Source organism: Amborella trichopoda, chromosome 5, assembly GCF_054954075.1.
Source record: "Amborella trichopoda isolate Santa Cruz 75 chromosome 5, AtrichopodaSantaCruz75HAP2 v2.0, whole genome shotgun sequence".
Classification (NCBI taxonomy): domain Eukaryota; kingdom Viridiplantae; phylum Streptophyta; class Magnoliopsida; order Amborellales; family Amborellaceae; genus Amborella; species Amborella trichopoda.
In genome coordinates this window covers 16,227,912-16,255,760 of record NC_142340.1, presented here as the reverse complement: position 1 = coordinate 16,255,760, position 27,849 = coordinate 16,227,912, and the positions used below count along the sequence as shown (strand labels likewise).

Sequence of the window (27,849 nt, the reverse complement as noted above, 5' to 3'; positions counted from 1 at the left end):
TTCTCAAGAACTTTCTTGGAAGCGCATAAATGGTTATATCAAGTAGCAAACAACTAGTCCCAAATCAGTAGATTACAAGGGTATGATCATGGGAGCCTTCTCAATAAGATAAACCTGAATATAACTCGTTTCTTTGCTTTCACCATGCCAAAAAGGGCATTCTTACAGAGGAATTCTTTATCTTACAATGCACCCGAGCAAAAACCTATGGCGTCTGAACACCACCTTGAAATAACTGAAATTGGAGCCAGTGGTGGTGACCAACAAAACAAGAGAAATGCCATAATTGTTTGCTGCAGGTTACCTAAGTTTATCCTGTTTTGGGTACCAGAAATGCACAATCCCTTTGGCCTTCTATCTTCATCAGCTCCACGAACGACCTCCGAAACCTTTCCCACGATCACGAAAACCTCCATGACCTAATCAGAAGCAGCCAGCTGAACAAAACCACTCCAATTGCCAAAAGGAAGAGTATATACTACAATCCAATGGACTATGGTGCTTTGTCAAAAAAAAAAAACCCCAATGAACTATGGTGTAATCAAAGTCTGTTGGGTCTTCACCATCCAATAAAATGGAATGGGATGAAGAAAAGGAGCCACCAGAACGGCACATGAAGCCAAAGGATGATTTCGCTCTCTCCATTACTGTCCATTTTACATTACAGCAATTACCCAATAGACTATGGCCCTCAATAGTGAATTATAATATCCTTCCAATTCCAAAATCCTTGAAAGAAAACCTTTGAAACAAGGAAACAGAATAATATGATCCAAACATACACATGAAATATGTGGTCAAAGGGGTCATCCACTGCACAATAAATGGGCTGCGTAGTGAAAGAGAGGGACCCAACCATGACACTAATTCATTCGACTGTTCCACTCTCCATCTATCACTGTCCAACCCATTCATTGATTAGTCGAAAAGGGATGACCCTTATGAATTTATGATCACATATGTCAATTGTCAGATAGAATACTAAAGAATAATATACCTTAAAAAACAAAAAAAAAAAAATATGTAATGAGTTGCCAGGACCCAGACCTGGTGCAGGAGGTGGAGGAGCACCCCGACCCATGGCAGCCAGCTCGGGACTGACTTTTTGACCAGCTTCCTGAAGGATACTAATTAGCTCCTTTGCAAACCTTCCATTTGCAGCAGTGAAGAATGTATAAGCAGTACCCTTGGCCCCAGCTCTACCAGTTCGGCCAATTCTGTGCACATAATCCTCAAGAGATCCAGGGAAATCGTAGTTTATGACATACTTCACATCCTTCACATCTGCAACCATGCCATTAGTGTAGGCGAGAGAAACATTAGTAAAATTAGTACTTGAACTACTAGCCTACGAGCGTGTGTGTGTGTGTGTGTCTCTCTCTCTCTCTCTGAAAATATTTGTACATGGACTACTATCTCTCTCTCTCTGAAAATATTTGTACATGGACTACTCTCTCTCTCTGAAAATATTTGTACATGGACTACTCTCTCTCTCTCTGAAAATATTTGTACATGGACTACTATCTCTCTCTCTCTGAAAATATTTGTACATGGACTACTATCCCTCTCACTCAGCTCAACTACTTGCTATTCTGTCAGCATGGAGTGTATTGGCGGTACTTACCTAAGCCACGAGCAGCAACATCAGTAGCTGTCATAATTGGGCTCTTGCCAGCCTTGAATTCTGAAAGAACCCAATCTCTTTCTGCTTGGCTTTTATCTCCATGGATTGAGAGTGCAGGCCACCCATCCATCCGAAGCTGCCTTGTGACCTGGTCACATCCTTTCTTAGTATCAATGAAAATCAATATTCGGCTCCCATCCATGATATCCTCAAGCAGCTTTACAAGCCTAGCACAAAGAAAAAGAATATGGCGATCAGTAAAAATCAAAAAAGAAATATGGTTATAAGGAGTCTGGATCTAAGGGAGAAAGGGAAGCAAATCAAAGCAATGAGTTGTACTTGTTATATTTCTGGTTTTCCGAAACGATTTCTACATGCTGGCATATTGCATGGTTAGCCTTCAAGTCTATAGAACCGATGACTACCTGTAAAAATCCAAAAGCCAATATTACCATCACTTTGTAATCCAGATGGTATTTTCTCCAAGTTTCAGCTATAATAAGTGGTGTTACCTTGTAGGCGTTGTAAAGGAACTGTCTGGCGAGTTGTTCAACCTCCTTGGGCCAAGTTGCACTCCAGTAAAGAGTCTGCCGATCCGGACGTATCTACAACATAAAAGATCCTAAGAATGCATATCCATCTCAGGCTTAAAGAAACCCATTGGTAACCTAAATTAAAAGGGACACTAGATAATGATGGCAATTAATAGGAAACATTTTAAGACAAGATAGAGGTTTTTAGTGACAATTTTGGGCACCTCAGCCAGCCAATTCGAATTTCAAGTGAAACAAGGAATACACACAGTAACAATCAGCATCACACATTCCAAACTGCAATTAGGAACTCCCTTACATTTTGACCTTGTGTGCCTGAAGTATAAGGAAGCACATAACGGATCTTACAACAAACCATAATTGAGTCTTACGGCAAACCATATTTGGCCCACATTTGAACGATAATATGTACTCCATGAAGGTGAAGACTAAGGGTCCAACATGCAAACTTCTGAATTCAACACAGACATGCATGCAAAAGAAAATTTGCAAAATAATTGAATAGAAAACCATTCCAAGAGTTGCTGCAAAAACTTTGTATAGCACCTATAGCCCAGTGGTTTTGAGCTCTTAATCAGTTTAGAATCTGAGTGTGGGCTCGCATTCAACACTCATCAATCAAAAAGAAAGAGAGCAGCTTTTTGTTTCAAACAAAACGAATAAGAAATGAATATTATAAAAACAAGATATGAAAAAATAATGAAATGTGTCTATACCATATTATTAAGCCACAGTTAACGGGGGTCTCATGTGACAAGAATAAAAGGGGACCCTATCATTGGAGAGGTTGAAGGGCAAGCAACCTTTAAAGATAAATAGTTCAGATCATGGTATAGGGTAAATAGGTTCTCTTGGGATAGAAGAGATATGCAACTTCCTAAAATAGATAACTTTAAATCACATCTCATCTTTTAGGATATGGTTAGACAAACTCTATGGAGATTAGGGATAATGGAGATTTGAAAATTGATGGAAAGATATAATGGATGTCGATAAGCTAGGGAAATTTAGAGATTTGATGAGAATTAATCTTAGAAACTAATAATAATTAGTATTATTCACAAGAAACCTATAAACATATAAATATTATATGGTGGACAACTACTTGATATCTTTCTATCTACGTGATAATCATGTGTATATGATAATATTACAACTATATACAAATATGAATAAGGTTGTGGTTTGTATAAGGTTGAGGCCCTAAACAATCAAAGTAATGTCCAAAGATGTCGTTTCAGTATTGGAAATCTTTGTGATGGCCTCAAAATTTATTCTCATCTCTAATTATAAAATTTAAAGCTTCAAGGATAGTGTAGATCAAGTAGATCTATGAACACTTGAAAATTGACAGTCAAGATAAGGCATTACAAAATGCACTATCTCCAAGACTTGAAATCCAATTTTTCACATGTCCATACATCTTGAGGTCGAGATGATTGATTTGAGGAATCTTATAAGTCACATATTTATGCACCTAGAATATTACCATTTGATTTTGTGGTATTATGATTAAAAATATATATATATATATATATATCAAGGTTCTATAGGGTCAAAACACGATTTGATGTTTGTCTAGTTCGTAGTCTCTTGCATCCATGAAACCCATTATTTTAAAAAGCGGACCACCCAGCGCCTGGGCGGCTGCCGAGGCGGGCCAGAAGGCTTGGGCTCATCACCCAAGCCTAGGAGGCCAAACTAGGCAGATATCCCTGGGTGCCCGCCTAGGCGCTCGGGAACCCGCCTAGGCGCCCACCTGAACTCGCCTAGGCTGCGCCCCGCCTAGGGACGGATATGCGGCTCCTTGAGGGTATTTTTGGACCATTTTTTAATACTAAAGGGCAAAACTGTGGGTTTTAGGTTCATTTGAAACCTAGAACCCATTAGAGGCTATTTTAGAGAGAGAAAACCCCAAAACAAAAAAAATTTCTACTGAGACGCCCAGGTTCTAGGTGCCCGCCTAGGTGCTGGGCAGCCTGGACCCCCCCGACCGCCTAGGAGCCGCCTAGCGCTTTTTGAAACACTGGCGAAACCCAATACTTGTTCAGGAATCTAGATTCGAAAACAATCGAATGGAGTATTATTATATGTACAAAGCAGTTTCAACAATTACAGAATCGTGATTCACCAATTGCGGAATCATGAATTGATAATTTTTTTTTTTCAGTAAGTTAACAAAATCAATAATCAATAAATATTGGAAACGAGATTCTATAAATGTTGGAATTAAAATTCCTAAAATAAGGAATCAAGATTCCAGACTTCATAGAAACGAGTTCCGTTAAGATTCCTTATCGGAATCGCCGAATTGGAATCACAAACATCTGTGAGAGATTTGGGTAAACATGAATGAAACAAGTAATATGAGTTTAACCTACTTGTGCCCATCATGTGAGCTGCTAGTCACCTTTATTTGATCCGGTGATATATCGGCAAAATGCATGTGCCAAAGAGAGACTCCACATGCAAGGAGGAAACATGGACACTCCTAGCAGTAGCTGATCTATGTATTGGACCCTAAACTTATCCTCCATGAAGGCACCTAGAATTGATGGCTATTGGTGGCACTTCTAGGCCTTGGCAAGCTTTGATAGGCCAATCATGAGGCCATTGCATGGGATACATGTGGTTCATAGTGTTGGGATGGTTTGAGGTCTATAATGCAATCATAGGGCGGTTAAAGAGCACCTAGAGGGGATCTATTTTCAGTGCTAGCACACTCTTCTAACGTTTCTATAGAGGGGCTTCGAGGGTTTTCAAATGAAGATAAAATGTTTTTATTTTCTCCATTCAAGCACTCAAATATTATGTAGTATCTTTGGTATTTAAACAAATGCTATTTTGAAATATTACTTTTATTTATACAGGTACTTTATTGAAATTCAATAACTGTTTAGAGGGAAAAATCTTGTAGGAGATTTAGGGGGACCTGTGGGGCCCATTGATGGACATGTTTGGTGCTCACGTTGACACATGGGTTTGACCGTTTCATCCACATCGACCCACAGGCCATGGATGCCATGTGAGTGGTCAAAATGTCAAACTTGTGTTGTGGGTTCCACTAGTTTTCCTATGGGGTGCATGTGTACCTGGATTGCAAGCTAAACAGTTTTTGAAACCAAAAGAGTCCTAAAGTGGTTAAGTGGTTCAAAATATTTTGGAAATCCAAGGTGGTTAGAATTAGAATATTGGAAGGAGATCCATCTCAAGTTGGAGTTCGCTATGAGAATCCAATTAGAAGTGGAAATTTCCTAGGAAGGTTATATTGGACTCCACACAGATATTTGTTTTTTTTTTTTTTTTGGTAGATCAGTAAGGAAGGGGTCCCCTTCCCATGTTTCAAATGGAACTCAAGACGTCATGTTATGACAATCACCACCCTAACAACCTATGCCTTTAGTTCATTCCTAGAACTCAAGGCGTCATGTTGTGACACTCACCACCCTAACCACCTATGCCTTAAGTCCATTCCTAGCTCCACATAGAATAAGAAAAGTGGAATTAGAATCCTCCTATGGATAATCGTGAAGATCTACCCTTGATCCATGATGGTTGGCCAAGGGTAGATCGCTAAGATAGCCATCACACACTATGAATCTTCCATTAGAATTAGAAGGCAAGTTCCCCTTATATTCATTTTATCTCTAGACTGCTCTATAGATAGGGTACCCGCCACTTATGTGAGACATAGAGTTTTTCATTAGGATCTCTCTAGGCATCAGTTGGAGGGCCTTACGCTTTGATTTCACGTGGACTTCAAAGAGAAATGGAGAGGGGTACCCAATGTCTAGGAGGGTTTTGAGTTGTGAAGAAAACAGAGAGAGAAAGGGGTGGATGGTTGAGTGGGAGTGGCCTAGGCTTTTCTTCCAACCCCTTGTCTGAGAGACCAAACGGAAAGAGGAAGAGGGCCTTCAAACTGCAACTGCATAATTGCTTTCTTCACGCAAAACAAAGAGGTAAGGGTTTTTCCACAAGGATTTTGGTGAGAGAGAGAGCAAAAGAAGACGAGGCATGCACATGGAAGTTGTGTAACAACATTGAGAGTTATTCCAATCAGCTTTGTCTGAGAGATCCAAAGGGGAAGAAGGGCTTGCAACATAGAATATCTCGCTTGCAATTTTTTAACCAAAAACCTAGTGGAGGAAGGGAACTTACAGTCCAGAGGGTGTGCCATCCACTGGGGAGATTGAATGGGGGTGTACAAAGTATTATGGGGTGACCCTGGCGAATTTGGTTTGCTGTTTTATCAACAGATTTTGTTGTTTTTGGACTGCCTCTTTGTGAATGTGCTAGCAGCTTCTAATGGGCCAAGGTTTGTTTTTCTTTTGTGTTTCCGTATACTGGTTTCTTGTGTCAAAATTTCGGGACTGGGACATGTAACACCAGGGAGTTACTGGAGCATTACTAAAAGGTGCCGACTATGATGCTGAAAAATATTAAAAGAGTTGCACCCTGTGACAACTGGTCATTGCGCCCACACTCCCAATAAGCTCTCCTAGTCCTAAAACCTCAATTGTAGCCAAAAAATACCATCTAGCCTCTCTACAGCTTTCCTCTTCATTATCCTTTCTTACATCAAGAATATGTCCCTGCTCACTTATATCCCCAGTCTCAAAAACTCAGCCCCCCTTGCCACCCATCTCCTTATCCTATTGAGTACCTGAAATTTTCATATGGTCCTGTATGTACTAAGAAAAACTTCCCCTACTGTTATCCTCCTCTCCAACATTAATCATGCCCCTTTACCCAACCTGTTACTCAAGATATCTCTATCAAATATTTCCTGGACTATCCCTTGTCCCATCTTCATCTGTAGAACCAGGCTCCTGTCAAAACTAGATGTAGACCTAATCTGTTTATCCATGAATAACACCAAAAGATCGCCAACTACTATCATCTGGATGACTAGAAATCATACATCTCATGGCATATTCACTAAAGTTACAAAGCAATAAACTCCTTGATTTGTCACCACCCAAGGCCCCAAAATTCAAATTTCCATGAAGTTATACCCTACTTCACCCTTATCAGTCACTTACGACACATTTCGTTTCTATAGCTTCTCGCTCTAGGAAACAGAAATTTCAGGTTTCTGCATTCCATGTTTGATAACAAGATGTGTAACATTAGAAAGCCCGTACGGAACTTCTGATTTCTACAAAAAGTGGATATCATTAGTTCTATACCTTCGAATGGCTAATGGACTGCAGCATCATTTTCAAGTTTGTTTCCTATACATTTTTATTAAACTCAGATGTAAAATTTTCGAGAGTTTGTGTGCCTTATCAGGGCACATATTTCAACAAATATAGAAATGATTCAAGCAAATTAAAATAACCACAATACCCCCACAAAGTTTCAGGGTATTTTGCTCATTTACTTCTTCAAAGTATTTATTTCATACTTTTTGAAGGTGCATGCGGGTCAGAAGAATGGACGCCCCAAATTTCAGCTCACTACCATTTACATAAAAAAAGACAAAATTCAAATATAGAGACATGTTATCAACGATCCAATGTTGAGATTGATAGCCTTTTAAGGGAACTACAATGTGGACTATATAATAGTTTTCAAAGTGCCCACCTTATATTCCTCCATGTTTCTTTTTTTCCCCATATCAGATTGAGGGGAATTTTTTAGCATGTATGCAACTCATTCGATGCCATATGCAAACGATTTAAAAAATAACCCAATCAAATTAAATGACCAAAATACCCTTCAAAGTTTAAAGGGCACTTTGGGGCCAATTTATTTTTTGAAACATTTTTTCTTTACTTCTTGAAGTTGAATGAGGGTGAGAAGTATGGATGCCTAAAATTTTAGCCCAATCCAATATAAAGAAAAAAATTAAAATTAAGATAATTAGACACGCTCTCAACCATCTATTCTGTGGTGACCTACAACCATATTGTTTCCTTTTCTATGCGATCTAGACCATACATTGAATAATCTTTGATTTTAAAATCTGTCATTGAACAAATGTCAACCTATCATGATAAAAACTTCAATGAGCGGTTTAAACTGGCTAATTTTCAGATCTCTAGGTTTCCAAAATCCCGAGTCCAATCAAACACATGTTCACAGACTTTCTAGAATTCCAGACAGGTTATGAAGCATGATATTTGTTAATTCCAGACATCAAAATATCTAGCTTCCAAAAGTTCAGAACTTCCACTTCCCAGAGAGCGTCCAGGTTCCCGGTATCAAACACACCCCAAATGTTGCTTCTAAGTGGCCTCGCAGATGCCTTCAAGCATCAAAAATTATTCAAAGGAAATGCTAATTAATGTTAATTTCAGTAGACCATGGTAAAACTGCAAAGTAATGGGCTTTTAATTTCAATCATAACATACAAAGCACTCTAGGATGTTTTTTACTCGTGTAAATCATTGCATTAGCTAAATATCCAGCTCCAAGACAAAGATGTGCAGAATTTAAGTGACACCTAACCGAGAGTGCAAAGTCAGGCCAAGCCAATTCCACTCGCTATTGATACAAACAAACAGAATATTGCAAAGAATGTTATTTGGCTGCTACAAGTTCACTCTCCCCAGAAACTAGGGTAGAGTCCAAGTATAAACCCATGTAATTATCTCTATAGATTTGAGTAATTGATGAACAAACCATTCACTAGATAGATCTAACAATAATGCCACATGTAACAGTTCTTGTTGCAATCATCCAAGTAAGTCAAACAGCTTAAGAAGTTGTTAGAATCACTCTAGCATGTCAAACATCTTAAGAAATTGGCCCTTTGCAGTATCACAGTGAATATGTTTGACAACTGAAAAGATTGCATTCATTTGTACATAAGGAAAAATATGGCACAGCTGAAACGTGAACCCATAGACTAAAACTTGAAAAGCGAGAGAGAGAGGGAGGAGAGTGAAGGTAGAGAGAGAACAAGAAAGAGAGAGAGAGAGAGAGTGTGTGTGTGTGTTCAAATAACTAACCTGAGATACAATTTTCCGGATCTGAGGTTCAAAACCCATGTCCAGCATACGATCAGCCTCATCCAATACAAGGTAGGTTACCCTCCGCAAATTTGTAACATGGGATTCAAGCATATCAATCAGTCGTCCAGGTGTGGCTATAACAATCTCAACACCTAATTCAAACAAGAACGAGGAAACACTGTAAAATATATTTAACAAAAGCACATTAGCTGCACCACTTTGGTCTCAACAATAACTTAAGAAACAAATACCTTTTTGAAGATCACGAACCTGAGGTCCCTTGGGAACCCCTCCATATATGCATGTATTTTTTATTTTGGATGAGGCTCCAAACTTTGAGGCTTCTTGTTGTATCTGAACCGCAAGTTCACGCGTTGGAGCTAAAACTAAAACAATCGGGCCATCACCAGGAGCTGAAATTCAGAAGAAAAAAAACAATCCTTTAATGATCCATAGCTCAGTACACCACTAAAAGAATGAATCATGAACCACATGTCATAGAGATCATCCAAGCATCTGCAAGAGAAAATGGACACACGCACCTAGAAATGGCTGAGCATTAACATGCACAATTGCAGGCAATAGATAGGCAAGTGTTTTTCCAGACCCTGTTTCAGCAATACCAATGAGATCACGACCTTTTAGAGCCATTGGCCAGCCCTGTGCTTGAATGGGAGTAGGTTCCACAAAGCCAGCTCTCAAAACCTCTTGCATGACATAATCTGAAAAAAACAAAACAAAAAGCAATGTGGGAATCCTAAAAGTAGTTAAGAAAAGTCAGGTATTTCAACCAGTCAAAACAAGTACATGCATACAAATTGAGTTCTAAATGATCAAGAATAGAAGGAACCAACTTGACCTTTAAAATTTGCCCTGATTGGGTAACATGCACATACACATCAATGCATCAAGTGCTTTTCACACCAGTGCAACAGACAACAACACAGGCTCACACAAGTAAGATTCACTTAATCTCAAAATGCCCAAATTTTGAAAAGGAAGAGCTTTCCAATTCAATATAAAGCATACAACTTCCTGCTGAACTGGAATCTCAAATAAATGGCTCTATTTCAACTAAGACATCCAAAAGAAATCATTTAATAAAATACAAATCAAATTTCCTTTTGGAAATCATACAGTTTGCCATGGAAACCAGGGAGTTAAAATGGAGAAACAAGGTAGATTTTGTTGTTTCTCCATTTTAACTCTCTGGTTTCCATTATACCCTCACGTGACTCCTTAAGAGTCCAAGAAATAAATCTAATGTTTCATTCTTATGGAGATGCATTGATCACTGCAGAGAAACTTATTTGAACCACATCAGGAAGGCAGTTGGTGATGGTGATCAAAACCTCTTCTGGTTTGATAAATGGTTGGGGGATGAGCCATTGAGACTCCAATATACAGAGGTCTTTACCAAAGTTTTGAACCCCTTGGCTACTGTAAAAGTGGTAAATGGGGGTGTTTTTACTAGCATTGTTTGGACTTTACCTTGTAGGTACAGGAGGGTCTCTAATTCTTTCATGGCCTATCAAAACTTGTTGAATAGGCTGAAGGATATATACATTTAACCCAATGAAGTAGACTCTCACAGTGAAATCAACCTATTGTTTGTTGTTTCAAAAGCATCACAGTGCATCGGATCCCTGGCTGCAAATGACTAGAAAGATCAATGTCCCCACAAAAAATCAGATGTTCTTATGGATCCTTTGTCAGGAATGTCTGACAACAGTTGACAATCTAAGAAGAAGGGGCTTCAATATCGTTAATGCCTGTATTTTATGCAAAGCTGACAACGAAAGTGTTCCTCATCTTTTCTTGGAGTGCCCATTTGCTTTGAATTTGTGGAGCTGGGCTCGTCAGTTGTTCAACCTTCACGTACCTATACCAAGAAATACTAGATCTCTTCTTGAACAGTGGATAACACTAGGGATCTCTAAGATAGGTACTGCTCTATGGAGTTCAGTTTGGGTGAGCGTGCTTTGGGGAATTTGGAAAGAGCGAAATAGGAGAGTTCTTCAGGGAGTTGTGTTAGAAGAATCTATCCTTAAATCAAATATCTTAACATTGACTACAGATTGGCTTTCTACTAATAAGGATTGTGCAGGTATTCCCAAAAGCTTTATAATAATGCATCCTTCTGAAGTAGTTAATCTTCATAATTATAAATCAATCCGGCATGCAATAGGGATTCCGCCTCCTTCAAACACCTATAAACTCAACTTTGATGGCAATTCCTTTGGAAATCCAGGAATGGCGGGTTTTGGGGGCCTTATCAAATATTATCTTGGGAAGATCCTATAGTCTTACTCTGGTCCTTGTGGTATACAACAGTCAATGAAGCATGAAGGGAATTAAATTGCTTTTTAAAAGCTGATGGAGGAAAGGTTATTGAAGGAGAATCAGCGAATATTATAGCATGGTGTAAAAGAGAAGCGCGAGTTCCTTGGAGACTCTCTTCCATTTTTCATGAAATTGGTGACATTCTTTAGTCACTTGAGGTTGAAATACTCCATTGTTACCGTGAAGCAAATGCCGAAGCTGATTCTTTAGCCAAGGGAGGTGCTTTTCAATCCTCATTGGTGATTACCAAGTTCGTGTGATGTACCTTTATGTATTTCATTCCCCTTGTAACTTCATTGGTTTATAGTTAATAAAAGTCGGGTGTTAATGTTAAAACAAAAAAACAAAAAAGAGAAACAAGGTAGACTTCCAAACATCATAATACTCCTTACAATGTTGATCCGCATACTTAAGTGAAAATAAAGGTAAATCCACCAGCTTGTTGTGCAAATAAAGTAGATTCAAAAAGGTAATTGACTAAAGAATTACAATAAGAATTTGTATAATTTGTAGACAATGGTGCTGATTTATGGAGCTGAATGTTCAGAAACTTGACTTGTCTAGACTACCAGTCAGCAAAATGATGGTGCCTATCAAATCAACTCACTATTTTCTAACGTGTACATGGAACTTTCATCGGATGAGGAAACTTCACTCATTGGTTTTAACAAAACAAAGATCAGCAAGTTCTTTTCAAACAACAAACTTAGCCAAACTTACACAAGTAATTTATTAGGGTTTATTACAAACATTCTACATAACATAACTTCATCCTGTATACATATGTACATTTGTTTGTCTTGGATAGGAAAATTGTATCCATATGCCTGCCCTGGCTATTGAGAATGCTAGGTCGTATCTTTTTTTGGGTGAGTAATGCCAGATCATATCTCTGCAATATAGATGCCCATTCATATTTCAAGATAAGTAAAAATAGCATTTTATAACAAGATTTTACAGGCAATAAAATTTAGGGAAAATTACATAACTAACCGTTTACGTTTTCGATATTACGAAAATACCTAAAACTTTATGTTATTGCACATATGTCCATTTTTTAACTTCATAACAATTTTTTTTAAAAAAAGACGAAACTACCCATTTTCGGTTTTTTAAAAACCGAAATGGGCCTGATTTTTGTTTTTGAAAAACCCCCGAAAATGGCCCCGTCTCAAAACTTTCACATTGAGAAACCAATCCATGGATCACTTTAGTAGTGGCCAAGTCTCCAAGGCTTGAGCATGCCTTTGAGGTACTAGCAAAAAGTAAAGCAATTTGGGGTCACCCCATTTCTTAGCATCAAAGAAAAAAGCCATAAAGCTTCAATGGGTCTACTGCTCTGTGTGTACTCATTAATTAGCAGGGTCCATTGGAAAATATCCGCTTCGATAATTTCACTGAATACTTTATGGGCATCGTCTAAGTATCTGAATTTTGCATAGAGCTTGATGAGACTGGTTTGTACTTGTGTATCTCCGAGAAAGCTGAACTTTAGAGAGAGAGAGTGAGCAAGTCTCGATTTGAAGTGAGAGCATTTCGCATTTGATGAACTGATCAGAGCCTTGAAGGTCTTCCTGAGAGCTTCACCCATGAATCACCATCTCCATCTCGGTTGCATGTTTCTATCTAACATTCTAAACTTTGTATAATCACTTATTTAATTCCTCCATTCAAAACTCTTTGGGGTTTTTCTAACTTTTGTGTGAGCAATCTCTTTTTTTCCGAAAAGTTGAGGAAACCCATTTTTATTAGCCACCGTGAGATTTTGTTCACCATTTTTAGCAGTTTAAGCTATGAGAGACACCTTCAACTGAAGCACTCATTCATTCCTACACTTCTCAAACTAAAAACCATATGATGAACTTGGGTGCAGCTTGTATAAGGCATGAATCTCACCTCCAGATCGTGCCGAAATATGTAGTTTTAATGTCGAAAATTATCTCTGAAAATCTATCAGAAAGTTTACTTATGGATTGGTTAAATTTATGAGAGAGAAGAAAAAGAGAGAGAGAGAGAGAATTGCAAAGAGTGGAAGTTTTGAGACACAAAGGTTTGCAGAGAGAAAGAGTTTAGAGACCAAAAGGTTGCCACAGTGTTAAATGAACAGGGCCATTTTCGGTTTTCAAAAACCAAAATCAGGCCCATTTCGGTTTTTGAAAAGCCAAAAATGGGTAGTTTCGTCTTTTTTTAAAAAAAAAATTGTTAGGAAGTTCAAAAAACGAACATATGTATACTAACCAGAAGTTTTAGGTATTTTTGTAATAACAGAAACTAAAACGGATATTTATGTAATTTTTCCTAAAATTTATAAACCTAATATTTAAAGTTTACAAAAGGAAATGTCACTTGATGATCAGAACCAAAAAATTGAATCAAGAGGCCAAACCCCGACATAACAAAACAAAAAATGAGGCCCTTAAGGGCAACATGGAATAAACATAGACATAATCAAGAACATTGAACTGGATGCATCAAAGTTGGTGCAAATCATGGGTGACGAATTGCATGCATCAGAGTTGGTGCAGATCATGGGTGACGAATATAAGGGATTTGGGACTGGAAATTCGAAATTCAAGTTGAAGAAGCAAGGTTATATGGACAAGACGATGTTGAAAAAATGTGGAGGCAGCCGCCTAGGCAATCAATGGTTCTAAACGCCTAGGCGGGTTCCTAGATACCTGGGGGCCCATATTTCTCAATACCCTAAGTTGTTCCCAAGGGGGCGGGAGGTTGCATCGAATGCTTAAAAGTTCATCGTCTTTTTTCTTGTCTTATACACAGTGCATAGGCAAAAGCATATGGGTCTATGTGTTTTTGCATGAGAGAGAGAGGCCTCACATCGAATAGTTGGAGGCCATCTTCTTTCTTTTCTTTTTCTTATATATACAGAGAGAGCACATGAGCCCGTGAGCAAGAGAAAAGGGCCATGACGATGTATATAGGCCTGAACCATTTCTTCTTCTCTTTTTAAGAGGACTTCTCTCTCTCTTCCTTTTTTGTTTTCTTTTAAGGGATGGCACTAGAGTATGTAGCTTGGGGAGCTAAGAATGCCCCCCTCCCTCGAGATGAAAGAGAGAGAGAGAGAGAGAGAGAGAGAGACCCTTTTTCTGCCCTTTTTAGGGGGGGAAGTAATTTTTTGACCTTGACCGAGGGCTCTTTTCTTCCTCTGGCCAAGTCACATCTAGGCGCCACCTAGGCACCCACCTTAATACGAGCGCCTGGGCAGTGCGTTGGGCATGTGCCTAGGAACATACTTGCCTAGGGGCACACCTAGGACATGCCTAGACGTTCCGGTGCAGGCGGCCAAGTTTTTCAACATTGATTCAAGAGTGTAGGTTTGCTGCCCACCATGCATTCCAGGACAGGCTGGTTATGCGTTAGGGGTTCCCTCTCAATTAATAAGGATTTTAAAACTTCTGTGGGGAATAGAACAAGTTAAAGCCATGAGGTCACTTAGTTAAACTATTTTTCTTTTGGATTTTCTTATGTTGAGAATCTCTCTCCTGACTACCAAACAGTTAAAAACAGAAGTAACAATTTCCATAAATCACTATCGTTTGCATACATATGCTAATGCTATGGATATAAAGCGACTGCTTTCGCCTTACTATATTAGTATTTAGTACTTGATTTACATTACGATTTTACAAAAGATTAAAAAAGTTATATTGCCTTTTTCTGATATGGAAAAAAATTGGCATGGCAGGAAGTCATTTCCTCTTATTACATGTTTTGAGTTTTTTGATACAGAAAAAAATAGCTCTTGGTTGTTTTATGCAACCTGATTATTTTTAGTACCCATGTTTTTATGACATTCAGGTTTAGAAGTATTAAGCTCTATGTGATTTAGAGTGTATATGACATCATGGTGAGTGGTAGCTTCGCAGAGGGCTCAGTTAGCAGCTCCATGTGACTTAAACCAAGCTGGCAGAGTACCTTAGAGCACTCTAGGATTGTAACCTTGGCTTTGTACTATAGGATTTTGGCTTATAAGGTCTGGATTCGCACCACAAGGCTCATTCGGGATGATTTTCAAGATGCATCTGCGATGATGGATTTCAAGTGGTGGTTACAGTGCCAGTGGAACTACAGGCCAACTACAAAGAATGTGGGGCCTATAAGGACAAGGGCCTTAACCTCGACACTATTATTCTTCATGGCCAGCATGCATGACTTCCACATTGAATAACATTGGAAGGAATCCCCGTTTTTGGACGGTGCATGTAGGTGCTAAGAGAGAGACTCCTCACCTCATGTAGTGGTACCTAAGCTATGTAGGCAGAGCCATTGTTGGAAGTTATACGTTGGATATGACTTGTCCTTGAGGAGAACACCTGCATCCTAAGTAAGCTTGTAGCCCATCTACCTGGTTGCCTTTGATGAACGAATCATGAGACCCTTGCATGAGAGAACTTGTGAGTCCTAGTTTGAGGATAGGTGGTAAGTATGAGTGCTATCTAGGAATGCCTAGCGGAAAAGGATATGTTCTTCCCAAAGCGTGCTCAACTTTCCAATGAAATCTTTCCTACTTTATTTCTTGTTTTTAAAAAGAAATTAAACTTTTTTTAGATCACCTCAATATTGTGTAGTGCTTTACTAATTAGAAAAGGACTATTCTAGAAATGCAATATTTTTTTTTTTCTTTAAAAAAAGGGGCTTTTTTCAGTAATAAAATTATTTGTTTTGTATTACTGTTGGAATTTACCCAAATAGAGGAGGGCAAGTTTGTCATTACCACAAGTCGACCACGTAGGAGAACAAATGTTAGGCCCACTTCAATCGCATCCCACATGGAGCACACATGTGCAGCCCATGGGTGGCACTCTCGACACAATTTTGGATTCCAAGATTGTTTTGAACTCCTACGTGATCTAGAATGAGGTGGATTACCAATCTTCTTGGACTCTAAACCTTCCAAGTGGTTATGAAATTATTCTCTAGAAGATTTAGTTGCTAGGGCAACGTTTGTTTGGATAATGTCTTCTAAAACACACAGATTTCTAGAAAGGCGCAATCGTAATCCAATTGGAAGATTGTTAAGAAGAATCCTACTAGGGATAAAGGTGTAATATTGATTCCAACCCCTAGATCATCATGCTTAATCAAGCATTTGATGGTTGAGATTTAATCTCTCTTACTCCTTAGTTGACCAACCTAGGGTTAGGCAGTCTATGGCCCTCTGGTCATGTCCAAAGCCCTTGACCCCTCGGAATATGGCGTCACCGAAGATGGATTTAGAATGTATTCAGAAGGGTCATCCCTTGTTGAAGTCGGAGAGATAATCAAGGATGGTTTGTAGGCAAGAGAGCTTCGTGATCTCCTGTGTGCAGATGTAGGATTGTGAGAGCGAGAGCTAAATCCTTAACAAACTTCCACACGACACGACACATGACAGCCATATACTGGGAAGGAACCATGCAAAGGGGTAAGTGTATATGTGCATAGAGAGAGTCCCCCTTGTACTATAGTGATATGTGTATGCAACTTGCTCTTAAAAGTGGATCCTCTAATTGACATTCTAAGACTGCGGTTTCATTATTTATTGGCCAACTTTGACGAGCCTATCATGAGCTCCTACATGCGACTATGGGTCCTAGGTCTCGTTGGATTTGTTTGAGAAAATAGTTGAGAACCATGGTTATTGGGTCAAGTGGAGTGCCCTGACAGTCACTTTTCTTGATCCATTGGAACCAATCCATTTCTAGAAATTTTAGTTTCATCTTAAGGAATGATTATGTGAGTTTTAGAAATGTTTTAGGAATTTTTCAGAACATTTTCAGTAAAAAAAAATCCCTAAAAGGATGTTTTTGTAAATTCCAAAAAATCAAGGGGCATTATGGAACCCTATGAGGTGCCAAGAGTTCAGCCCCACACGTTAGAGGCCCCACACGGATGTGGGACGTGGGGCCAACATGGCCCATACGTCCTAGCCTATTCAGGATGCCCATGTCTTTTCTTTATTTATTAAGGACGAAGTTATGTTTTATAATCTTTTAATAAAGATGTTTTATTAAAGTAGGAAATCTTGTATGATCTTTGAAAAGATTATGAGACCGTATGGGTTGTTTAGGACCTAGTACATGCAAATCCTGGGTATTTGTATCCTAGCTTTCGAGGGAAAAATGTTGTTTGGCGCAAAAGCTGCCTCCAAACCCAGGATTAGTGTATCCATAAACATAGTCAAAACTGGTGCACCCCAATTCTAAGAAAAAGTAGGAATTGCCCAACATCCATTTTGATAAAAGCTGGGTTTTCTTGGGCCGTGAGCCCCCCGTTGCCCCTTTCTTTATTTTGCAACAGCTACCTCTATTTTTCTTCCCCACTTTCCTCCACCAATGCTGCAACCCAACCAAGCTCGGTCTCTCCCAAACGATTGAAGATGCAAAACAACTGCAATCAATCCGCAATCTCTCGTACTTCATTTGAACTCCAGTGTAACCACATTTTCTGAAGATCGACCATCTTTCCATCATTGCTCTCTATTTCGCTTGCATTACCAAGTTTAAGCATCTTGAAACTGTGATTGTTAAAAAGTATTTGCTTCAATGTTCTATAGAATTATGTTTTTTTTGGGTTCTTATTTTTTTTTCTTTTTGGGTTCTAATGAAAATACACGGTTCATTAGAAATTGGTGAATTTTTTTAAATTTTTTTAAATTTTTTTTCTGGTCTTGGTTATCAGGTGTCCTTTCATTTGCATCAGAATTTAATGATCAAAATATGTGAATAAGAACTTAAAAAGTTATGGCACACTTCAGCGTTTGTGTTTTTGGCTGTTGTATTTGGCAGCAGCATAATCAGTCTAAAATGTGATAAAACAGTCTTGATTTGGTGATTATTTATGCTGCAAATTATTTATAATATGAGCATCCATATCCATTAAAGTTATTGGAGCATTTCTTATTCCTTTCAACATCAAATTATATGTAAACCTTGATTGACTTTGCCACTGTTTTGTAGCAACAGGAACGACAACATTTTTCTCAATATTTGAACAAAAGTGTTGCATTAAACCGATAGAATTTGAACACAATCCATTCTAAAATTATCTAATGATATTACAAAATATTGTAGACCGAGGCTAATGAGTTTATGGCTCGTGTGTCTTGAATGGTATGTTTGTTTATTAAGAAATCTGTTTGCAATTTTCATGGGTAATAAGTATGTGCATTGAGAATGAATATGTGGGTGTCCTTGTTTTAGAACCTTATTCTATCTAGGATCTATTCCTAGGGATGTCTACAGAATTTAGCATGGATAGCATGGAAGATGATCTTAGGAAAAACAATAAACGCAAAGCAGCCTTACTAGGTGCCTATGCAGCTTGTGTTCTGATAGGGGAGAGAATCAGTAGACCGATTCTTATTAGGGTCTCACCCACGAGAAAAGATGAGGACATTGTCAATACTACAGACATCAATTGTCGTAACCAGATACGAATGTCCAAGGGAACATATAGGAGATTGGAGAACACATAAGAGAGCAAGGTCTATTGCAGGACACTGCAGGGGTAACTGTGCAAGAACAGTTGGTCATATTCTTACATATTATAAGTCACAACTTGACAAATAGGAGAATTAGACAGGACTTTGGTCACTCCGGCGAGACAATATGTCGGCATTTCAACTGATCTCTAAATGCCATAGTAGCCCTTCATCGTGACTTCATTAGGCCAGCCACATTGCAGACCCCCACCCCCCCCCCCCCCCTGCCTCCAAACGATCCAAGATTTCATCGCTATTTTAAGGTAATGCATGTGAAAACCCACATGTCATGTACTTCACAAATCTAGATGTGCTTTTTTGTTATCCGAACTAATATTCAATCACAGAATTGCCTTAGAGCCATTGACGAAACACACAGGCCAGCCACAGTTACCAATGATGTGCGTGCTAAACACCGTAACAGCCTAACAAGAAGGTTTTCCTATCCCAAAATGTCATGGCGGCTGCATCCTTTGACTTAAAATTCCAATATGTCCTAACGGGTTGGGAGGGATCTGCAGTAGATTCAAGAGTTTTATCGAGGGCATTGTCAAGGACAGATGCTTTCCATGTGAAGTTTTCACAGGGGGCATGGCATAGCACAGCCTATGGAACAATTTAGTTTCATTAATATCAATTGTGTTCTTGTGATCAGAACCTATGTGAAGTGTAATTTTGGACTTCTTGGGGAATTTGTATTTAACTTTTCATTATCTAACTTCGTAAACTTCTTTATTATATAATGAGATGCAGTGTTATGGATATGATGTAATATGGGAATAACTTATCATTCCCCATGTACGTAGAGAGAGAGAAAGAGAGAGAGAGAGAGAGAGAGAGAGAGAGCGAGAGTGAGAGAAAGAATCACAATTAAACCAATAAAAATACCAAAAAATATGATCCGAACCATCTAGTTTATTTGTTACATTATTGATAACCTATTCCCAAACAATATTTTTTATTAGTGATGTATTAGTACGTAATCATCAAGTTATAAAATCAACGGTTAAATTGCATTAACAATAAACAGCCAAAACCTAATTTTCATCTTCACGGTGCCAAACAGGGTATTTTTTATATGTTGGGTTCTTCCAATAGCCAGCCAAACAGCATTGTGCTAAAAACCAGCTTTTACATATACTAGAATCAGCAAAACCAAGGATTGAGAAAAAATCCAGGATTTGCGTATCCAGGGACCCAAATGACCCATTATTTAGTGGGAGTAGAGAATATTTTATGAGTGAAAAACATTCTTTCAAATCCTTGTTTTTTTAACCAAATCTCTCTGGCTTTGAATTCCTACAATCTCTTTATGAGAAAAGGAAATTCTAGTCAAATAAAAGATGTGTTTTGATTGGTCTTATCCTATGTTGACTAGAAGTGGATGTGGGTCAAAGAATCAGGGAATAAGAATCCTAGATTCCTCCCTAAATCATGATGGCCGATTAATAAGATAGATGGCTCAAATTGCTTCTGTCCCACCTCACAGATTACCTAGGACTCCTCTAGCCAAGACGAATTCTAAATCAGATAGGCATAACAAGACCCACCTCGAGGCTATAAATAGAGGGAAGACCCAACATTCTCACCATTTGAACTTTTAGCCTCTCTCTCTCTCTCTCTCTCTCTCTCTCTCTCTCTCTCTCGTCCCAAGGGTTGGCACGCATCACCCTAGGGAACGTTTTTTTGGGGAGGAGCACGTGACCCATGTATTACATAAACAGCCACACCAAGTCCTAAAAAAAAAAAGGGAGGTGCCACGAAAGTGGCATGCCCTAAGAGTCTTTAAGGGTTATAGAAAACCCTAGATCTAGCCTATGCTTTCTTAAACCCCATATATGAAAAAGGCATTGCCTAAGGAGCTTCCCAACTCAGAGAATTCAGCAGGGCGATAGGATAAGAGTGTGCCATCTGTCAAGTAAGCATGTATGGGGTTTACCAAGTCATAAGGGGGTAACCCTAGGCAAAGTCAAGTAAGTCCTCCAGGCAGATCTAAGTTTATTTTCAGTCATTATTACTCAATTTGTTGCAATTTCTAGGAACATTATTTCAGCCCTGGATTGCGTTATAGTTATTTAGCAGTAAAAAGAAAAGATCTTAGATTATATTTAGGGTTTTATTTCTTATTTACAGCATTGTTTTGTTGCACTTGTAAGTGGAATTCAGAAATATTAATAAAAGAAAAAAAATTATTTTATTCCCTGGAATTCCACATTGCTACTTACTTTCAATAAATTGATAACTTTGGGTTTTAACCGTGTTGAAGTCAAGAGTAAAGTTTTCCAACTTGTAAACATCTATATCTATAATTCATTTTTTTTATAGGCACCACTTAAGTCAAATATAGAAAAGCATCATAAGGATTTATGGCATGGAACCTTCAGTGAGTATGCAGTCTGTGAAATCTGTTATCAAAAAGAGTTTTACCCTATTCACCAGCTAAAATCAAGGAATTTGGTATTATATCTAGGATGCTAAGCACCAAGACTAGCCTAGCAATGTAACATATACATACAAAAACATAAACACGTATGTATGCACCTACATAACAAATAGATACAAAAATTTAACACACGCATAGACAAAGAGACTACGTTAGTTGGCAATGCATGGGTCTCAAATAATAGATCAATTTAGTCATTGACACAACAAACTCCATCTATTCTGTAAACACTCTATGTCTGTTGGATTTTTTTTTTTTAAGGCTTTTTCTTTTTAATAGTTCAATCCCTCCTCCTAGTGAGTTCAAAATCATACCTCCCCCAAGTTACCATACCATATTTGTGTGTGTGTTTGCACTGCATGATTTTCAATCTCAATCCAGTAAAATCAACAGAGTTCTAAGCCACTAGGCACATACATACTATACAAATAGTTATAACAAACATATACAATGCACCAATGTTTGTAAGTAAATCAAAACATATCAAATTTATACTATAATTGTTGATTATGGATTAGAAAAACCACCATCAATAAAAAAAATGTTATTACTAGCACTAGTATGACTTCATCATCATGATTTTTCTCATAGTTGGCAGCAAAACACATATAAACAATAGCAACAAGAGAGTAGAGACACACAAAGGGACTCATACCAAACTGAAGGTCATTGGTTGGGGTTGGAACATCGCATCCAATGAATATGATTTATCTCCCAACTCCTTAATGTGCCAAGGAATCTGCCCCCTTGTTTGTTTCCACAGAAACTTAAGAGAGAGAAACACATGCAACTCTAGCATGTAAAGCCCCCACTATCCCATCCCTCGGCACAAAATTCATACCCCCCAATTCTCACCACCCCCTACCCTCTACCGTTTCATCTTTTCACTTTACACTCCATCAGGCACTTGCCGTCGTGCCAAACCAATCCTCGCTATTGGTTTAACTTCCCACCATGTCTACTAGCAACCAACTGCACAATCCTCCCATTATCAAATCTTCTTCCCCAAACCCTAAACCCTGTCGGTCACCTCTATCTGTTTCCCCAAATCTCCCACTCCCCCCTCAATCTCACTCTCCCCCTGCATCCCCAAACTCATCAAACCTATCCACTATTCTATGTTCAAGCATTTCCTTCAGCTTCTCTGCCAGCTCCTCAATCCCCCCAGTCTTCAAAGGGATTGTCTACAAAGAGACCATTTATCTTTTATACATGGAGGCCACAATCATTTCCACTTATTAGATGTTAAATTGGATGGCTTGGAGTGAGTCACAAAATCCGAGAATTTTTTTTTTTGGAACTTTGCGTTTATTCAAGGACACTCTTACAACCACCCATTTTGAAATTTAAGGGACAAGAATGATTGTGACCTCCATGTACAAAAGATAAATGGTCTCTTTGTAAACAACCCTTTCTTCAAATTACCTTTCTAATCACCCTTAAATCTCCTCTGACCTCATAAGACTATTCCCTGAGGACACTCTCCAACTAGTTGTTTGACTTCCGCTCCTCCCAATAAATTGCTATGGGAAACCGAGGTGGCCACTTCGTCAGCACATGGTGTACACGGACAAAGTCGAATGCTTGGAGAAAGCTGAGAGCTCAGGAGATATCGAGCAAGTTTTATAAGCAGCGGTCTTTTCTTTCAAAGGACCAATGGAGAAAATCGCCCAAGCAATCAAGAAACACCAAAAAAAAGAGGTACAGTTAAGTGAAAAGGCGACAAAAAAGCTCAAGGGACTCTCTTTTAACATCTCTTATGAGAAGGCCTTAGACCCAAACCGGGCCTTCAAAGCCCCTAGCTCATCCACTGCAGATGAGCCTCTGCAAAGGCAATCTCGCAAGCACATACCGACTACCACAAATTTTGCACCATGAGGATTCTAATAGGGAACATCAGGGGCCTTGGCAACTCAACCAAGAAGAATGTTACGTTAGCTTACAACCAAAGATACCAACCCCAATTGCCTAGAACTTGTGGAAAACAAGCTGGCAGCCACCACCTTACCCCAGGTATGCCAAGCTTCAGGGAGGCGCCCTTGTCAGTGGGAGGCCAGGGAGGTATTACGCTTTCTCTAGAACCAAAGTACCATGTTTACTCAGTCTACTTCAATTGGGGTTTTTCAGCCTCAATTACTTTTTGTGGGGTAGCAGACCCCAATTAGTTGGGAAAAGGCATTGATGATGATAAGCTACTTTCTGTAGGGTGGCTAACGAAATCTAAATGAAAATTTGTAGCTGTATATGGCCCTCATAGGTCGGCGCTAAGGGTCATTTTGGAATGAATTGGATAGAGTAGCATTACAAAAGCCTATCCTAGCATGCAAGGTTGACCTTTATGTCACACAGAAGGTGTGTAAACAAGACAAACATGGATAGCAAGTAGCAACATAACAGCCAGCTTGACTAGTTTTTCAGATTTTATATTCAAAAAACATTTGGTGGACCGCCCCCTTAATGGATCCGCTTTTACTTGGTCTAACCATGCAGTGAGACCAACCTTATGAAAGTTATTATATCCCAGGATTTGGAGGATCTGTATCATCAAATTCACACTTGAAACCTTCCCAAACGAATCTCAGGGCACACATAAATTATCGATGAATTGAGCTGGTGATTGGTGACCCAAGACCCATCATATTCAAACTTTATGGTTGCAAAAAGGCCAACAATATCAGCTCATCCCTATGTGGTGGGCCCCCTTTGAAGTCTAAGCGTGGGCCGATTTTAGGCTATGGAAAAACTCAATTTGCTCAAAGAGAGATCCAAAAATTGGAAAAGTAACTCAAAGGGAAAAGTTTACAGATAGAAGCGGCTCCATCAAATCAAATCGTCCTATTGGATTCAAAGAAGGAAAGGAGGGACATCAATGACAAGGTGAAGTTTAGCATCGTGGAGGCACAAACAAATGACAGAAACTTAAAACAAGAGGAAGTACATTGGCACCAAAGATATCCCATCAAAATGGCTGAGAGAAGGAGAGGGAAACTATAGCCATCTCCATACATAACTGATTATAGAAGGGTTAATACCATTCTCCAACTTGGGAAAAGTTATACGAAGAGCCCGAGATAGTCTCCAAAGTCATAACGAGCCATTCCAAAATGTTACTCTTTACCGTGTGTCAGATAGTGCCAACGATGTCAAATATTTCCTTCCTACAACTACCAAAAGAGCAATCAGACTGGTTTGAGTAACCCTTCTTAGAAGAAGAAATCTATAGGGTCATCTCAAACAATGGTGCTTTTCCAAAAATTTTGGAACTCTCTAGCCCCTGTTGTGTACACCCTTGCCCCTTTTTACTATCATGGCTGAGATTTTCAAGTAATCTATCACATTGGTTTACAACCAGGAATTTCTCCAAGGGTTTCCAGCAGTAGAAGGGGTCTAGACATCTCCCAACTTCAATATGCCGACAACATGCTCGTCTTCTGTGATGCAGATCCACCACAGATATATAAGTTGGGGCTCCCCCTAGGGCTGTAAGAAGTGAGTGCTGGTTTAAACTTAGAATGGAAAAGACCAAGTTGATATGGGTCAGGGTCACACACGATCAATCAAGGGAACTAGCCAGGAGGCTTGGCAGTGGTACTGACAATCTACGCACTCCCTTTGTGCATTAGCAAACCATGAAACGCCCTATGGGACACGATTTTCTTAATGTCCGAGAGGAGACTTGCTATTAGGAAAACAAGATTTCTTATCCTTCGGTGGAAGGTTCACCTTGAAAAAACAAACACTGGCAAACACGTTCATATTCCATATGCCACAATTCTGAATGCCGGCTGCAATGGCTAACCGCCTAGAAAGGCCTATGTGGGACATCTTGGGGTCCAGCACATGTGGTAGAGTCAAAACTTCCAATTGGTCAAGTGGGAACAAGTATGTATGTCAAAAAGGAAGTGAGCCTAGGCATAAGAAGGTTAAAAGAGGGAATACTGCCTTGTCGGGGAAATGCTAGTGGTGTTTTGCAGTAGAAGAGCATCACCTCTAGTGGCAAGCCATTCTCAATAGGTATGGTTTGCAAGATTCAAGATGCACACCAAGGTAATATAACAATGCAAGAGCATCAGGGGCATGGCATTCTCTTGACGCACTGATCTCTAAGCAAATATCAGATACAGAGCGTGAAGGGGAAATAGAACAAGCATGTTGAAAGCTCTGCAGTTAGGAACTAAACTCCAGAGTCCCTCTACCCAAGATTATACTTGGTGACATTAGACCAGGGAGCCACAGTTGCTCAATCTGATGAAATCAGGGGTGACAATTAGTTTTGACCCCTAAATTCAGGAGAAATCTCAGAGATGAACGTGTCTGCACTATTGGGGACCCTAAACTCCATATTATTCTTGGCTGCAATATTGGAGATTCTGAACTCCATATTATCCCTTGTATAGGCAGAGATAGGTTGACATGGTCGGCTCTCCAAAAGGTATCTTCACTTCAGCTTCATTCTATGCCTCACTAAACCGCCTCTAAATGGTCCAGCAAAGCTTCGATTTCTCCACTACTGCCATAGGTGCAGTCGTGTTGACTTTTAATTAGACAATTCCCTCCACTATACCCAAAAGGTATGCCATGTCCAAGGCTGAGAGCAAACCATTCACCACCTTTTCTTGCACTGAAGAGAATCCAAAAAGATGCGGTCCTCATCACAAACAATTTGGTTGGTTTTGGGTCACGCCAAGGTTGGCCGCACAACTCTGGCTTTTCTACCCTCTCCCTATCTTGCAGTAGACCTCTTCATACAGTGGGCAGCATATTTGTATAGATACTAGATGAAACTTCAGGAGCTACAAAGCCAGATTGGATAAAATGACAAATCCGAGTGGGGCCAAGGTGACTTTTGGGCCAATAATCAGATTGTTCTCCCAATTTTTCTGTTTTTTATCCAACCGCTTAGACTGCTACTGGCACCTGATTTGAACAGGTGCATCCCCTTATTCATTTGCCCCTCTGATTCAAGTTTCGAAACATCAATACCCACTAAAAGCCAATAAATGACTCAAGGTCTCCATGTAAGCAATCCCTAATAAGACCACCTAGCACTACCAACCAGACTTTCAGGGAACTACCATCCGAATTTGAGCATTTAGTCTCCCTTCAACAGATTACCCTACCTCTCATTGTGTTCGTGCATAGGTTTTCCGTAGCTAACGATCAAATTCCATTATTTGAGCAAGTCGTCTATCCTAAAGCTGTATAAATCTCTTGTATCAGTATCAATAAAAAATGAGGCCCCAATCTGCACACCCCTCTCGTATAGATACCGTTAATGATATTATGTTTCTTCAGTTTTGATACTTCCTTTCTATGTGACCCATAAAAATATCATAGAAACAGGGCAGTAGTACAATAATCCAATAGGGATGTCCTATCACCAAGTGAAGTAGATGCAATGCAAGAGAATCTGAAATAATGAAATGCCTTTCTTTGTGACACAACCATAGAATCTGAAAAGTTACCCACAAGATACTTTAAGAAAAACACCAAAATTAGTTAGTCCTCACTACATGGTTCCCCATCATTCTAAATCCCAACCAAAAGCCTAACACACAGCGGCAGAGAAGAGGCAAACAGATACATAATTCACAAAACTGCAAAATCAAGAGTATGAAAAATCATCTAGTCGACAGTGCACTAAAAACATTTAAAACTCCACCAAATCAGAGATAAGCTATACGAATTTCTCCCTTGTTTGGGGGCCTGAGGAAGAGATGCAAACATATACCTGGAAACCCAATATCGCAAAAATTCGTAACAGGTTTGGGAACATCACGACCGTCTACTGTAATTTGGCGCCTTTGACGATATGCTTCGACCTCCTCTTCAGTCATGGAGGCCACAGCTTCCGATTCCACATAAAAATTCTTCTCAAAATGTGTTAAACCATCAAAGTCTTGCTTAGGAAGAGAGATGTTATCAAAATCTTTCGACTTTTGCCCATTGTAGCCCCCACCCTCACCTCTGCCTCCAAACCCATCACTGAGAAAATGGAAACCAAACAAACCCAACTGAGACTAATGTCTGAGACTAATTCAGAGGGGTTTACTGAGACTATTGCAAAACGAAAAAACCGTGGTGCCCATCAAGCCAGGAAGAGGAAAATGAAACCAGCCATGGGAAGAACACTGGAAGTGTCGCCCAATTCATTACTGAAATAAGAGAAACCCAACAGAACCGATTCACAGTTTTGTAGAGTGAAAAGCAAAAAAATATCCAACAGGAATCCCTTCCCATCTACACTAATCAATTGATAACAAAAGCACAAACACGACAGAGAGAGAGAGGGAAATGCTTACCTTCGCCTGTCGCGGTACGAACTGGGGTCGGCCGAGCGGCTATCGTAGCGGCTCATTCTCTCTCTACAACACCACTCCTGCTTTGCTTCTATTACAGAGCATGGAAAAGAGAGGGAAGACAATAGTGAGAAGCGGAGCTCG

The 27,849-nt window shown here is 39.3% G+C and overlaps 1 protein-coding gene across 1 annotated transcript; it reads right to left on the bottom strand.

Moving 5' to 3' along the window:
- Window positions 1-27,849, bottom strand: RH20 (DEA(D/H)-box RNA helicase family protein). Its single transcript, XM_006858224.4, has 10 exons — window positions 27,709-27,849; window positions 27,138-27,391; window positions 9,680-9,859; window positions 9,389-9,550; window positions 9,135-9,289; window positions 2,137-2,229; window positions 1,964-2,049; window positions 1,625-1,851; window positions 1,048-1,284; window positions 1-419 (listed from the first exon to the last, which is right to left on the bottom strand). The coding sequence occupies exons 1-10, from the start codon at window positions 27,762-27,764 to the stop codon at window positions 364-366; spliced, it is 1,506 nt and encodes a 501-aa protein (XP_006858286.2). The 5' UTR covers window positions 27,765-27,849; the 3' UTR covers window positions 1-363.

What these genes read in the sequence shown, in the direction of transcription:
- RH20 (XM_006858224.4), bottom strand. Translation starts at nt 27,764, where the DNA reads ATGAGCCGCTACGATAGCCGCTCGGCCGACCCCAGTTCGTACCGCGAC. An exon ending in TCGTACCGCGACAGGCGAAG is followed by an intron (nt 27,392 to 27,708) that starts GTAAGCATTTCC and finishes CCATTTTCTCAG; the next exon opens with TGATGGGTTTGGAGGCAGAG. An exon ending in TCCTTTACAACGCCTACAAG is followed by an intron (nt 2,050 to 2,136) that starts GTAACACCACTT and finishes GGATTTTTACAG; the next exon opens with GTAGTCATCGGTTCTATAGA.